General features: G+C 37.0%; 1 protein-coding gene across 9 annotated transcripts in view; it reads right to left on the bottom strand.

Annotated features, from left to right (window-relative positions):
- The window catches only part of LOC136037117 (disks large 1 tumor suppressor protein-like), a 328,881-nt gene that overhangs the window by 121,494 nt on the left and 190,768 nt on the right, over nucleotides 1–16,619 (bottom strand). For 7 of the 9 annotated variants that reach the window (XM_065719595.1, XM_065719596.1, XM_065719588.1 and 4 more), the window contains 2 exons: nucleotides 7,140–7,430; nucleotides 2,169–2,423 (listed from right to left, as the gene is read on the bottom strand). In XM_065719595.1, coding sequence (XP_065575667.1) covers nucleotides 2,169–2,423; nucleotides 7,140–7,430 — 546 coding nt within the window. The remainder of the gene's footprint in view (nucleotides 1–2,168; nucleotides 2,424–7,139; nucleotides 7,431–16,619) is intronic. The other 2 variants (XM_065719589.1, XM_065719592.1) reach the window with 1 other exon arrangement.

Here is a 16,619-nt window from a genome sequence, read left to right as displayed (position 1 = left end):
GCAAGTACTATAAGAGCAAGTAACAAGTTTTGAGAGTAAAATAAGCACTCTAAGCGGCTCAGTTTTAGTCCAAACATAATTCGATTCTTGTTTCAATTTTGACTCCATGAAAACTTGTTTTATTTATATCTTTTACGGAGTTATTTTTCTTTTGAATTTTTTCACAAGCTTTAATTCTCAAATGCCTGTATGAACATCAAAAAAAAAAATTCTGAAACTAACACGGCAGTTGTTTACGTGAAACCATAATTTTATAAAAAAAAAAAAAAAAAAGATGGTCGTTGCAACGTTTTCTGTAATTATGATAAATCTAAAGTACTGTCAACCACAGCACTAGACAAAAGGATTTAAATAAGCATATATCCTACATAAAATTAAGGCTACCTTTCATTGCAGGAACTGAACCAGAAACAAGAAGATACTTATGCCCAATTAGTTTTTACATATAGTAAGGTCAAGCTTTCGAAAGAGAGACAGGGACTTATTTATTTATCAACATGAAATTAGTAAAAAAAAATAATAATAAAAAAATACTGGACATGAAATACAAAATGCACCAATACGATTTAGCTTGGAAATTAAGTCTAAACAAGATTCAAATCCAATGCTGAGCTACACTCTTCAAGAACAGCCATGCATATGCAAGAGCTTTAGGATATTTCCCAAAACCAGATACAACTTTTAATTAAATGCGTGTAACTTTAAGCATGACATATTTACATACAAGAATTATATGGGTCTAAAAAGTCGACCCTTTTCATCTTAAAGGGTTCTGAACACCCGTTGTTATTAATTTTCTAACCGTCTCATCTCGGCAGTTTTAGAACTGAAACAAAAACAATTAGTGGGAGGTTTATGCTATTGTTTAGGTATTTAGAATCAGTAGCTCCAGGCTCTGACTCAGCTCTAAATCTTAGGACAGAATGTGGAATATATTACATATATTTCTCCATCCCTTGACCTCAGGACTAAACGCAGATCGAAACTCAAAAAGGGAATTAAAAGAAGAGGTTTGAGAAAAAAAAATCCAAAAAAAGCGAAAACGCTATTGGAGCGAGCAGTTCTTATACAAATGAGATGACTTAATTAAATCACACATAGCGATATATAACTAGATAGTATATTTGAAACCTTTTTCGGCCATCGCAGAACAAAATGTGCATCTCCATAATCTCCAAAATCTTTTAGAAAGACTTTGTATTCTAATTAAATTGTACTTCAGTAGTCGTTCTATAAGAAATGGGTCAAAATTTCAAACATTAGCATAAAGAGCTACAGAGGAGGGGAAAATACCCCTCGTATATCGATTGATTTTTGTTCGTTTTAAGGCTTAATGTCGCTCCTTACTATCAGTAGAAAAAAATTACTTTTTTATTTAATTCCCGATCGTTTTTCAAATAATGCCGCAACCCCCCCCCCCCCCCAATAGATGAATTCTCTCCCACCCCTGAGAAAATTCCTCCTTAGAAAGTTCTTCCCATGTAAAACCCCCCTACCCAGAAAATATCTCCCCGACAATTCCACCGTCGCTGAATCGTATCTAATTTCGATTCTAATGAGTCGTATTTGCATATGTTGCGTCAACAAAGACATTAGAAAACAACAAACTTTATGCACCTTCTTTTAAGGGGAAAACACATATTCTGCTCAAAAGGAATCCGAATCATTTCGGGTTTCTTGATATTATTCTACCCACTGTTGGAGTTTAGTAGTATAAGCTCTAGTCTTGCATCAGTTCTGATGTAACATATCGTGAAAATATAAGTTCATCTTTCTAATACTTTAACCGATATAGCTTATGTATAAGTTAAATTTCAATGGCGTTTAGGCATTATTTTTTTGTGTTCTCTCGTTTCATAAAAAGCTGCAAGCAATTCCAACTTTGTTTATTAATACAGTATACAACGGAAATGTTTTGGAAAACAGTAGCCATGATGTAGGTCAAAGTAGTCGTAGAACAAGGTGCATAGATGGCGTTGCAATTTAATTATTTGGTAGAACAACTATGAGTGGTTGTAAAATTCTTATCGCATCTTTGAAGTCAGAATTAAAATCTACGCCGAAGATGTAGACTAGTTTTAATTGGTAACCCGCCTTTATTAGTTAAAAAATAAATAAAAAAAAGGTCTACTTTCATGAAAAAAAGAAGAAAAACAGGTAAGTCCTACCGTTGTATTACGAACAGCAACAAGCTTATCTCCAACGGCCATCCTTCCGTCCAGATGAGCAGCTCCCCCTTCCATAATTTTAGTGACATAAATGCCATTGTCTCCAGGGATATGTTGATTCCCAATTCCTCCAGCGATTGAGAAACCAAGACCTTTAGAGCCTTTAGATAGCTCAATTTCAAGTTGATGAGGAGGATGAGGGGACGGAGTATGGGGTTTACTCAGAAATCCATTGCTTTTTGGACGGCGGATTTGCTGCAAAAAAAATTATTAGGAAAGAAATAATATTTTCCAGAATGAAATTATTTGTTAGTAAAATTAATTCAAACTTTATCTAAATTAGCAACGCCAACGTTTAAATCAGATCTCCTAAGATTAGAAGGTATGATTTAAATTTAAAGTAATTAATTTCATATTCATATAATTATGGACTAATGTATAGTAATAAACAAGAAATATTAAATTACAATTTAATAGGTAATATACGCAAAATATTTTATCACTGGAGGGTAATTTATGGGAATATAATCTTTTTTGATTGTCCGCGTGGGCATGTTTATTTAATCACGAATTAAAGTAAAAGATAATTACTATTTTTTCTAAGATATCGATTAATGCACATTAATGCATCTATTAATCTAGAATCTAAACTTTTATACAACATTCAAATTATACTAAAAAAGATAACAGTACCAATTAATGATAAAAGAATTTGTCTTTAAAGTCATTTGAAAAACGATGAACAGTTTAGGCAACTTTTGAGAAATTGTAGGAATTTTCAAGAAGCATTAAGCCTTGAAAAAAGAAAGAAAATAGAAAGAGAGCTAGAGAGAGAGAGTATGGGAGAGTGAGAAAGACTTGGATTTGAACCGAGTCACTAGTTGTGCTGGAACGTCAGTTTGATGAAATTTCAGAAACCCTGACTTTTATAGCTGGGGAAATACAACACCTAGACACTGGCATATTCCTGTACCAGAAACAAGAATAAATCGCATCTGTCTCACAAAACTAGATTTGAAAGCAAACTGTTCAACATCACAATGTAGGTAGTCTGTTTTCCTACAAGAGCCAGCTCTTTACAAACAACAGATGAATTTTAGGTTGAACTAAACGAAGGTGTTAGAAAAACCCCAAGCCATGGCGTCCTTGTTATCGGTGATGACTTGAACGAACACGTTGGCAACAGACTGGTAACTGGGGATTGGAGCGTTGCTATGCACGGATATGATGACACGGGCGGTGAACTGTTCAGTTTGTCCAAGTGAATAGCCTTGTGGGAGCAAACACCATATTCAGACACAAGTCCTTACATGTATTAACCTGGAGGTTTAGAGATAGATGGCCATGCTCTCAATCAGACTAATTCTCGTGTCTTCTCGATGCAGAAGCTCAATCTGGAACTGCAGAGCGCAGAGAAGACCTGATACCGGCTCCAAGAGCGGTTCAGACCATTCATTAGTCAAAATATTCATAAAGATTAAACTAGCAGTACGTTGACGGAAAAAAAAAAAACACCAAGAAGATTCGATATTACACGCCCCAAGTGACAACGAAATACTTCAGTCTTAAGCTTCCAAACCTTTTCAGTGTCATAAAGGACGAGCACCCAAGTGAGCTACTGGAAGATGAGAACTCAAGCACGTTGATGGTTAAGAAAGATTAGGAGGAGTTCCGAAACACGATCCAAGAGGTCACAAGTGAAACTCTGGGGAAAGTAAAACGGAATCGAAGACGTTGAATATTGGAAGGGATTATTCCACCTTGCAGATAAAAAAAAAAAGTATATTACCATTGCATCATTCACCAGGATACAAATACCTTCATAGGCTGTGCCATCAGTAGGGTAGGTGAAAAAACATAGATTTACTGAAAAAATATGACGGTTGAAATGCAAATACAACCGGTTCATAAGACAATACAAAGCTGTGTCAGCTGCTCAAAGAGTCCACTGGTAAGAGGTCCGAGAATTCGACATCTGTAAGATTTGAACGTCGTACATCATAACATCAGAATGAGATTATCGACCGATGGACACGCACTTCCAGAAACTCTTAAATCCTCAAGCAGATCTACCACTATCCACTACATTTTCTACAATGTCCCTGTCTCTCCAGATGATCAATATAATGGGGCAAACTAGCACCCGCTGATGAAGAAATTCTGACAGCAATAAGGTAATTGGAAAATTATATAGCACCAGGAATTGACACAATATCAGGGATTCTGTTCGTTTTATGTTTCGATGTTACTCCTTACTATCAGTTGAAGAACTAGTTCTTTTTATTCTAATCCCAGTCAAGGATAGGAACGAGACTACAATTAGTGATAAGGAAAGTTGCAAATCAGAGATGGGCAGAACATTTTGAGAATGTGTACTAAACCGTGATAGGAAAAAAACAAAGCCAAAGATGCTCCTGAGCCATTGCTGGCACATAGGGCCTCGAATCGACATTTTTTGCCGGGCTTTTTTTTACAGGGTCAAGTAGCAACCTCGTCGCCCAGCACTGCTGCGGCAGAGGTGGAGCTCTGGTATAAGGGTATAATGGAGAAATCAAATTTTTCAGGAGACAATAAAAACTGATTTGATGGTGCAAATTTTTAAGGAATATACCAAATAATTCCACATGACTCAGAATTTGTTATTTTTTATACTAGATCAGAGATGTATTATAAGGTGTAACTTACATCTCTGATATAAAATTATCAGATATACTACGAGGTGTGTTTTTCTTTTTTAGCCATGTAACTATTATAGATGGAATTTTCGTTGTCAACAGACGACACAGCATAAAAAACTGAATCAGACGCATATGAAAAAACATTCTCGGTAAAAATCGATTGTACAAGGTTGTACAAAGCAAGTCTGAGGCTTCTTGTACAGCATCTTCGAAACTGCTTAAGAAGACACGAGGACAGGAGGTACTTTCGGATGACTAGAAGGTTTCAAATATCATCCCCCTTTTCAAAAGCGGACACAATTGAATGCAAGAGCTAACGGGAAGTGTCACTCATAAGTATTGTTGCCCAGATACTCGCCATTGTCCTCCTAAATTTTTTCGGCTAAATCAAGGAACACCGCCGCAAGCTGGAATCAAGCGGGCTTTGGAACTGGAACGGACTGCGTCAACCCACTCTTCACGGTCCCAAAGATTATAGAGCATTACTTGAAGCATAACCAATTTACATTTGCCATTTTCATTGATTTTCATAACGGTATTCAGCTCGATTGCTAGTGATGACATTTGGGTTGCGATGAAGAAAAAACGGTTCCCTGAGTACGTCTCATTTAGGCATAATGTCACCATTTTCGTGCCTGTGTACAAGTGGACAGAGAATTATCCTTGTTCTTCGACATCGACTTTGGAATAAAGCAGGGCTATGATTTTTAAATCCGTTGTCGATTGGGAAACGATGTGTGCCACACATTCTGTCACTGGCTTCAAGGTGAGCCCTACCTTCTCCATCAGCGATTTTGACTATGTAAACGACACGTGACTATGTAGAACCGTAGAGACCGAGCCACACAATGCAGCGTTGCTGTCACTGCGGAGCCGGTTAGTCTGAAGATGAGCAAAGAAAAAACTTAAGCAGAGTAATAGTCAATAATACCCAAAATACATTGCGTTGCTACCAGAGTTACGGCATTGCAGCACTAATAAAAAAACCTCATAATTCTGATTTAATAATTCTGATATAATTCTAGATGAAGCCCTGACTAAAGAAAATTATCTGTAAACCCCTCAAACATCGGAAGAAGAGGCGCTGTGAACAAGTAATGACCTGGGTCAATATGGTAAAGGCAGAACTAGAGCCGATTGGCGCCTTCGTCGCCATGGTCGCAGATGGGACGAACATTGGCTAGAAAATTTCACCCTTTCACAATCGATCGAGCGGCTTGGCACTCAACCGTCTGTCAAATCATAGCACCAAAGAGATCTGAAGAGCTCGTGTCCTAATACAAGTAAGTAAGGACAAGTATTGTTCTTTCCTTACTTAGCTAAGCTTATTCAATTCATTTCGGATGTCTAAGGTCTGACCCTGCGCTAATAACTTTGTCTTGTAATACATTACCATCTATATAATTCAGCAAGAGTAACGTATTCATTTTTTCCTTTTTTTTAATATTCTGCCTTATACATCATCCCTACAATCTCTATGCTTTGTTAAATTATTTGCAACATCACTAGTATTCAGAACCACTCAATAATAGCAAGTGCGATGTGGCAAGAAACTCAGAGCTACTTTGGTTTGGTGATTTTAACCTAGATGGTCAAACTTAATAGTGAGGCAAAATTTAATGGGATATTGAGAACCGTAATAAGGGTACATAATTGAAGAATATAATATAAAATATTTTCCAATGAGCTAAAGTAGCGAGAGTTTGGCTTATCTTCATCTTCTTCATCAAATCTTTTGTAAAATGACATTAAGGTCTGTAACTCACAATATACTGCCAATGCTTGTTTTTCACCCAGTCTGAAATTTGTATTGACAGTGGCGTATTTTCATAGTGCATTTTAGCATTCCAAGACCCATTGCCAAGCCTCTTAGGCGTTACAAATAACCTCTAAAGTTTAGAATTGCTCCATAAAATTGCGATGGATAAGCAAAGAGTTTGTCATATCCGGTAATCTTGCAAAGAGCCGGAAAAGCGAGGGTAACTAGCCTGATATGTCTTTTGATTGGATACTGCTCTACCCTACTATCCATATTAAATCGCGCATGATAATACCATTATTCTTACTTATTCGAAGCATTTAAACTAACTCAAAAATCCAAAGAAAAGATTTTGCGTGACTTGCATGAAAGTTATTAAATTGGCTCAGAAAATCAACTGGGGTTTGAAATTAGGCTACTCAATACTCCAAAAAGGAAAAATGTGGCTTTTGGTTTTACTCAGGTCATTTAAAAGTTTTGAAGTCACGGAGGATTGAAATGTTATTAGTAAAGGAATATTAGAAAAGTTATTACCAAAATGACACGATTTCCCGCTCTTTTCAGTGCTTCAACAGCGGAAGAATGAGTTACATTCACTATATTGACATCGTTGACCTTAGTTAGGACATCGTTCACTCGCAGTCGACCGTCGGCAGCAGCAGTGCCCCCCGGGATGACTTTGGTTACAAATATGCTTAAATCACCTTCAATATGCGGGTTATCAGTACCGCCTGCAATGGAAAACCCGAGACCAGATGATCCACGCTCAAGCGTAATCTCTTCGTACTCGTAGTTAAGTCCATCTGCAATTGAACCATTCAGCTGCTGAAACAAAACAAAAATAACTAATTAGCTATATACAGAGCATATAAGCTCAAATACACGGTATCAGAAATTAGCAATAGGGTTCAAAATCAAGACGCGTTATTTTCGTTCTCTAGCTTTGAACAATACATCTAAGAAATTGCAGTCGTCCTGCGTTAATTTAAACAACTTAAAAAATCCTTAGACCCCCCCCCTCTTTTTCTAAGATTGAGATTTAATGCAGGAAATTATTCTGCACATATACTGGCAACTTTAAACGGCAATTGCAGCAAACTGGCTTATCGTAGAGATTTAACTGAAAAAAAGTTTCTAAAAAAGAGGCAGCTCAAAGAAAAGTAAAGAGTCATGTTAAAACCTAAGACTAGCAGAAATGAGCCACATAATAGTTCAAATTTGAAGCAGAACATAAATAACAATCAATGTATATATGAAATCCAAAACGAACCAACTTTATATAAATAATCAAACCAAACTTAAAAGGAAGTGACATTACCAAAAACAAAAGTGGGCAACCTTTCCCTCAGCCTTTTAAGGCCAGAGCGTGACCTGCACTTTATGGCTCTTTAGTTTTTTTGAAAATACTTTTAAAGTAAATTCCAAAAATTTATTATTTAGCATAGGGAATACAAAAAAAACAAAAACAAAAAAAACAACAAAAAACAACCGAACAAGAGCTAAGAGCTCATATGGCACTTGTGACGAGGCAAGAAGAGCTAAGAGCCAAGAGATCATATGGTATGAGCTCTAACAAAATTCTATGAATCAATAGATTGATTTAAAAGGAAAATAAAAGGCTTAATGCCGGTCAGGATTTAAAATAAGAGCTCTGAGTCACGATGTCCTTCTAAATATCAAAATTCATTAAGATCCGATCACCCACTCGTAAGTTATAAATGCCTAATTTTTTCTAATTTTTCCTCTCCATTTAGCCCCCTAGATGGTCGAATATGGGAAAACGACTTTATCAAGTCAGTTTGTGCAGGTCCCTGACACGCCTACCGATTTTCATCGTCCTAGCACGTCCAGAAGCACATGCCTCGCCAAATCATTGAACCCCTGCCCCCAACTCCCCCAAAGAGAGCGAATCCAGTACGGTTCCGTCAATCACGTATCAAGGACATTTGCTTATTCTATCCACCAAGCTTCATACCGATTCCTCCACTCCAAGTGTTTTCCAAGATTTCCCCCTCTAACTCCCCCCAATGTCAAAGATCTGGTCGGAATTTGAAATAAGAGCTCTGAGACACGAATTCCTTCTAAATATCAAATTTCATTAGGATCCGATCACCTATTCGTAAGATAAAAATACCCCAATTTTCCCGTTTTCCAAGAATTCCAGTTTCCCTCTCCAACTCCCCCCAATGTCACAGGATCTGGTCGGAATTTAAAATTACAGCTTTAAAGCACAAGATCCTTCTAAATATCAAATTTCATTAAGATCTGGTCACCCTTTCGTAAGTTACAAATACCTCAATTTTCAAAATTACCCCCCCCCCAACGCCACCAAAGAGAGCAGATCCGGTCCGGTTATGTCAGTCACGTATCTTAGACAGGTTTTTATTCTTCCCACCCAGTTTCATTCTGATCTCACCCATTTAAGTATTTTCTAAGATTTCCCCCACAACTGCCCCCCCCAATTACGCTGGATCCGGTTGAGATTTAAAATAAGAGATCTGAGTTACGAGGTCCTTATAAATATGAAGTTTCACGGAGATCCGATCACTCCTTCTAAAGTTAAAAATACGTCATTTTTTCTAATTTTCCAGAATTAACCCCCCCCCCCCAATAGAGCGGATCCGTTTCAACTATGTAAATCACGTATCTAAGACTTCTGCTTATTTTTCCCACCAAGTTTCACCCCGATCCCTCCAATCTAAGTGTTTTCCATGATTTTAGGTTCCCCCACCCCAAACTCCCCCCAATGTCACCAGATCCGACCGGGATTTAAAATAACAGCTTTGAGACACGATACCCTTCTAAATATCAAATTTGATTAAGACCCGATCACCCGTTCGTAAGTTAAAAATACCTCATTTTTTTCAAATTTTTCAGAATTAACCCCTTCACCAATTACCCGAAAGAGAGCGGATCCGTTCCGGTTATGTCAATCATGTATCTAGGACTTGTGCTTATTCCCCCCACCAAGTTTCATCCCGATCCCTCCACTCTAAGTGTTTTCCAAGTTTTAGGTTTCCCCCTCCCAACCCCAACCCCCAATGTCAACCCCCAGTGTTTTCCAAATTTTAGGTTTCCCCCTCCCAACCCCAACCCCCCAATGTCAACCAGATCGAGTCAGGATTTAAAGTAAGGGCTCTGAGAAACGATATCCTTCTAAATATCAAATTTCATTGAGATCCGACCACCCGTTCGTAAGTTAAAAATACCGCATTTTTTCTAATTTTTTTCAGAATTAAACCCCCCCCCTAACTAACCCAAAGAGAGCGGATCCGTTCCGGTTATGCTTATCATGTATCTAGGACTTGTGCTTTTTTTTCCCACTAAGTTTCATCCCGATCCCTCCACTCTCAGTGTTTTCCAAGATTTTAGGTTTTTACGTTAGGTTTTTAAGATTTGCAGTATATTTCTTCTATTTTTATCTTTTGATGATACAACATCCTCCCACGAGACGAAACAGACCCCTAAACAACTGCCAGCTTGTATCACTCTCAAAAAAAAATTTTCCAGAAGGAAGTTTCTAATTGCTAAAAGATTTGTGATAATTATCACAAACATCACACCAGCCAAATACCATATTTCATTACGAACACACTAATACCATAATTTGGATGAAACTGGTATTGGTAAAGCTCTAATCGAGGGCAGGGTTTGCCCACATTTTGAAAGAAACACGAACCTGGTAACTGGGGGGTTCAAACCTGGTAACATCCACCCACTGGATACGACCCTGGCGGTACTAGAATGGATTTCCTTTTCACTTCTTCAATAAAAATAAGGAACGAATTAATGCCATTTTCTCCCCTGACGACCTAACCATATTCTTTATCATGCAAAAAAAAGCCTTCAAGCCATGTACTTCCGAACTTAAGCACGTACTTAAGTACAGTTTACTTCGAGTACTTAGCAATGATTCTTAATTACAATTTTGGTTGAGTACTTGATACTTATACTTAAATACTTTTTTGGAGTACTTTTTTGTAAATACATTCCCAGGAAAGTCTAATTTTACAGCAGAAATGTGGCCGTAAACTTAAGGTTAGATATTGATATTAAAAAAAATTGACTTAACTAAAATTAAGAATACCTAGAAGTTACTTCTGCAAAAACATCTAGATTCTTGATGAAGAGAGATGAGAAAATCCACAGTAGATAATTTACTCCTTGCCACTAAAGTTATTTAAGATGGTATTTTGGTAGCTAAGCAATGGAACTACATCTTAGAACTGTGCAACAAATAAAACCAACAAAATGCTAGAAATTTGAAATACTATTAGCCTCTTCATTTCAGATACTAACTATCCGGGAGGTAGAACCACTTTCTTCAAACACTAGGCAATGCGAATGCCAGTAAATGTCCTTTTCCAGTAGACCAATTCCTCATACCGATAACTGACGCTACTATGATACTGCGTCACTTTACTTAGATATGGTTTAGATAATTACACTTAACTTTTTATTTGGGTCACTTTTGAAAGAAGTATGTAAACATTGGGTCCAGGTTTTAAATTGTTCCCATGGTTTAGAGCTATTATAGAAAGAGCAAACTCCTATGACCTTTGAAGTAATTAAATAAAAAAATCTAGTTTTTTAACTGAAAATAAAAGATGCGACATTAAAACTTAAAACGAATAGAAATTGCTCCGTATATGAAAGGGATTTTTCCTCCTTAACACCCCGCTCTTTACGCTAAAGTTTGACTCTTTCTTTTAACTCTACTTTTTAAAACAGTAAAAAGCTTTAGCGTAAAGAGCGGGCGTTGAGGAGGAAAAACCCCTTTCAAATATGGAGCAATTTCTGTTCGTATTATGTTTTAATGTCGCTCCTTACTTTCAGTTAAAAAAAACTTCGTTTTCCATTTAATTTCTGAACGTTTTTGAATTAATGGCTGTTTTGATTTTGGCTCTCCACACACGGATAATTGAAACAAATTTTGCATATTAATTTTTTTTTTTTTTTGGCTAAATGGCTTCTCATAGTTTTAATCGGAACGCTTTGAGAAAAAAAAGGAGCGGGGGAGGATGCATAGTTGCCCTCTGATTTTTTTATTTCTAAATAAGGTAACTGGAACTTGAGAATGACCCCTGAATCACAAATGCCGTAGAAAAACTAGTTGAAATTATTAAAAATATTTTGTAAACACTTTTCACATTTATTTTTTCGTTGTTTCTATATATATATAAAAATAAGTTGTCTGTGGGTTATGTCTGTTACGCCAGATTATATCTTCTATATATATATATATATATATATATATATATATATATTAGGGTGGAGCTTATTTTAAAAATTTTGGAAATATTATTTTCTTACCCCCCTAAGTTGTTCCATATCACCTGAAAACATTGTAGAAAAAGTTTGAGCCATTTATAATAATGTTTAGGGGTAGCTCAAGTACCTCAAAGATTAAGAAAAAAAGTAAAAAAGAAGGATTTCGAGCAACTTGTATTTTGCTTAAAAACACATAAACAAAATTGTTTAGTTCCTATTTATGGTTGACCGGATAGAGTCTGTTTCCTGCTATCGGGATAAGCTCTGCGGTGTTCATTGACAACTTGCAGCAGAACCAGACATAATTTAGCCGGCAATGCAAAATTTCCATCCTTCAGAAATGAACGTGTTCAGACTTGTTTGCTTTTGACCGGTTGCGCTTACTAGAGTCTCGGACACCAAGACTCAGTCTGGTGTAGTTTTTTGCTCGAGGCGATATTGTATCAGTTCTGTTTTGTAATCAGTGTTGTTTTTTTTACAATAATAAGCTAATTGTGTATTAACTTGTCTCAAGACAGTAGATTTCTATAACGTTAATGACTACTGAGCGTTGATTGACGAATTTGAATGTAACTGAGCCTATTCTTTTGTTGGAGAAGCAATGAGTTGAACAATTTTTGCTCTTTTTTCTAAAAAAAATTCACCCTACCTAAGTTCATGATTATAAATTCTGTTTTCTTTTTATTTCAGACCCAATTGAGACTGAAAATGTTAGCAAATGCAACTAGATCTCGAACGGAGTTATATCTCATTGGTAGCTCTGTGTCTGAATTAAGAGGTAGCAAGCTGCCTTCATTGCGAATGGCTCTTGGGTTCTTCCTTCATCTCCACCTTGAACTGAATGAGACCATTAGGCACTCATCGGCTGCTGCTGTAACCGAACTAGCAAAGTTTTGGCGGAAAGCTCGAATTCCAATGAGAGATCATCAAAACTGTCAAACCAAGCTTGAGCAGGCATTTGAAGAATGGCGTCTTCTCAAGAAGAACAAAGCACGAAAGTCATCAACTCAACAGGCGAGAGAGGCGGCCTTCGTATCTAGGCTCGAGGATCTTTTTGACATCGCTCACGCCGATGCCCTGAACACGATGTCAATACAAGAAGACAAAGATTTCTTGTTAGCCCAGCGAGAAAAAGGGAGACGGGGGTCAATGGTTGGCGTAGATGAAACACTAGCTTGCAAGGAGAAAAGGGTGTCTGAGAGAGAGCAGCAAACACTTAAAAGACGACAGCAAACAGAGAACATACAACAGATAGAGGCTTCCACAGCCGAACTTACCACATCTGGTTCAGAGATCAGCGCAGCAGAAGACGTTGACAGTGAGGGGGCTGTTGGAGGAAGCAGAACTCAAAAAAGAAAGAGGGGCCGAAAAGCTGTAGTTACACCTGAACTAGCAGCAGCTCTTGATCGTACTAAAGTATCAGACCGCAAGGCTGTTTTTGTCATAGCAGAAACTGCCAAAAGCTTAGGAATGACTATTGACCAACTAGCTCTGAATAGAGATTCAGTTCGCCGACTCAGAACAAAACATCGAATTCACAGTTCTGCAAGCATCAGAGCCAAGTTTCAGAGTGATGTTCCCCTCGTTGTCCACTGGGACGGCAAACTGATCCCCGACCTCATTGGAAAAGAGAAGGTTGATCGTCTGCCTGTTTTGGTTTCCGGAAAAGAAGTTTTACAGCTACTCACAGTAGCCAAGCTTCCATCCGGAACAGGCGAGGCTCAGGCTTCTGCTGTCTTCGGAGCTATTGAAGACTGGGGCATACCCGGCAACATCCGAGCCATGTGTTTCGATACTACAAGCTCAAACACTGGCAGGATCTCTGGTGCTTGTGTTCTGTTGGAGCAGAAGCTAGGTAAGGAACTCTTGTCACTGTCTTGTAGACATCATATTATGGAGCTCGTCATTGGTGCTGCGTTTCGAGTGTGCATGGGATCGACATCTTCTCCTGAGGTTCCACTCTTCAAACGCTTCCAGGACTATTGGAGATTCATAGATACAGATAAATATGAAACAGGAATTGCAGCTGATGATGTGGCGCGTCTAGTGGATGACATCAAACAAAGTACCATCGATTTTGCTAACAAGCACCTTGAACAGAGCCAGCCGAGGGATGATTACAAGGAATTCCTGGAACTTGTGCTCATCTTTCTTGGTGCTACTCCTGCGAGAGGAGTACGATTCATGTCACCCGGAGCGATGCACCATGCCAGATGGATGAGCAAAGTGATATACAGTTTAAAGATCTGGATGTTCAAGGCTCAGTTTAGACTGACTCTCACAGAAGAAAGAGGTTTGCATGACGTGTGTGTGTGTTTGCAGTACGTGTGTACCTGAAAGCCTGGATCTCTGCACCTTTAGCCTCAGGTGCTCCGTACAGTGACCTACTACTGCTGAAGTCGCTGCTCGAGTACTCGTCCATCCATTTGGCAATCTCAAAGGCCACATCAAACAAGTTTTCCGGTAACTTGTGGTATTTGTCACCCGAACTCGTTGGCTTGGCTTTCTTCGACAGTCGCGTCAGTTCGTCGACGAAGAGACTGATGGTGAGTGCCATGCAGAGTGAAGACGACCAGGAACAGGAACATACCAAGCGTATCACCATTGATCTTGATTCAGCCAAGAATAAAAACCTGGAACATTTTGTTACAGCAAAGTCAGCAAAACTTTTTCAAATGATGGATCTTCCGGATGGATTTCTCACAGTTGATCCAGACTTGTGGGAAGATAGACACGACTACAAGCTAGCGTTAGAAACTGTGAGGTCACTCAAAGTCGTCAATGACCACGCTGAGCGAGGAGTGGCACTCATTCAAGAGTACAGCGGTTTTATAATCCAAGATGAGTCGCAGCTGCAATTTCTGCTGCAAGTTGTCAATGAACACCGCAGAGTTTATCCCGACAGCAGGAAGCAGACTCTGTCAGGTCAACCATAAATAGGAACTAAACAATTTTGTTTATATTTTTTTAAAGCAAAATACAAGTTGATCGAAATCCTTCTTTTTTTTCTTTTTTCTTAATCTTTGAGGTACTTGAGCTACCCCTAAACATTACTATAAATGGCTGAAACTTTTTCTACAATGTTTTCATGTGATATGGAACAACTTAGGGGGGTAAGAAAATAATATTTCCAAAATTTTTAAAATAAGCTCCACCCTATATATATATATATATATATATATATATATATATATATATATATATATATATATATATATATATATATATATATATATATATATATATATATATAAATAAGTTGTATGAATTTTTGTGTTGAGGGTGTAAATGTAAAAACTGGGAATTGCATAAATATTTCGAAATATTTTGACAATAGATTAATATAATTTGAAAACCTTAAAAAAGATACTTAAAATTTTGAGGTTTATTATAAATTGTTGAGCTTTAGCAAGCTTGGCACGTGGAGATTTCTCCAACTGTCAATGTTAGAATGAACATTGACAAATTAAAAAACATTGAAAAAGATAGAATGTTACCAAATCCTACAATGGCAGAAGAAACAGCCGAGGAAGCTGCTCAAAGAGTTAATGCCAAAAGGCTTACGGCTAAAGAACGCAAAACCGCGCTGTTAGATGAAGATCAACCTGGACAGCGAGAGTCAAAACGTATCAAAACTGAAAACGATAGCGATGATGATTGGGTTTGGGATTTTGACTTGGATAAGGTCATCAATGCCTACCAGATTTTAGTTAAAAAAAACAAAGGTTCGGCGATATGTATTTACGTCTGAGAAATAAAGAAGAAAAAGAAAACTGAAACTAAAAATGTAAAAACTGGGAATTGCATAAATATTTCAAAATATTTTGACAATAGATTAAAGTAATTCGAAAACCTTAAAACAGATACTTAAAATGTTGAGGTTTATTATGAATTGTTGAGCTTTAGCATGCTTGGCACGTGAAGATTTTTCCAACTGTCAATGTTAGAATGAAGATTGACAAAGTGAAAAACATTGAAAAAGATAGAATGTCACCAACTGAAAAAATAAAACTGAAAAAAGAAAACAAGGTAAAAAACTAAAAAAAGACTAGAAAGAAAAAAACTAAAAAAAAAGAAAAACTAAAAAATAGAAAAAATTGAAAAAAGAAAAAAAAACTAAAAAGAAAAAACCTAAAAAGATAAAAAAAGGTAAAAAACTAAAAAGAAAAGAAAACTATTAAAAAGCTAAAAACTAAAAAAAAGAAAAACTAAAAAAAAACTGGGAATTACACAAATATTTTAATGTATTTTGACAATAGATTAAAATAATTCGAAAACCTTAAAGCAGATACCCAAAAGTTTGAGGTTTATTATAAATTGTTGAACTTTAGCATGCTTTGCACGTAAAGATTTTTCCAAGTGTCAATGTTAGAATGAACATTGACAAATTGAAGAAAACAAATGAATAAAAAGAAGAAACTAAAAAAAGAAAAACTAAAAAAGAAAAAACTAAGAAAAGAAAGAACTAAAAAAGAAAATAACTAAAAAAGAAACTATATCTACATATATAAAAATCTGTTGTATATATGCATGTTAGTTTGTTTGTGGGTTTGCATTTGACGTTATTATAAGTAAATAAGGCTTTGTATATGATGTTATTATAAGATGACACTACAGACCGGGACACAAATGACGACCGGGACACAGGGAATATAAATGACGACCGGGACACTTAAAGAGAAATTACAGAACGGGACACCGGGACACAAATGACGACCGGGACAGAGGGAATATAAATGACGA

Source organism: Artemia franciscana, chromosome 16 (assembly GCF_032884065.1).
Source record: "Artemia franciscana chromosome 16, ASM3288406v1, whole genome shotgun sequence".
NCBI lineage: Eukaryota > Metazoa > Arthropoda > Branchiopoda > Anostraca > Artemiidae > Artemia > Artemia franciscana.
The sequence above is the reverse complement of the archived record's forward strand: the minus strand, read 5'-3'. Positions and strand labels throughout refer to the sequence as shown.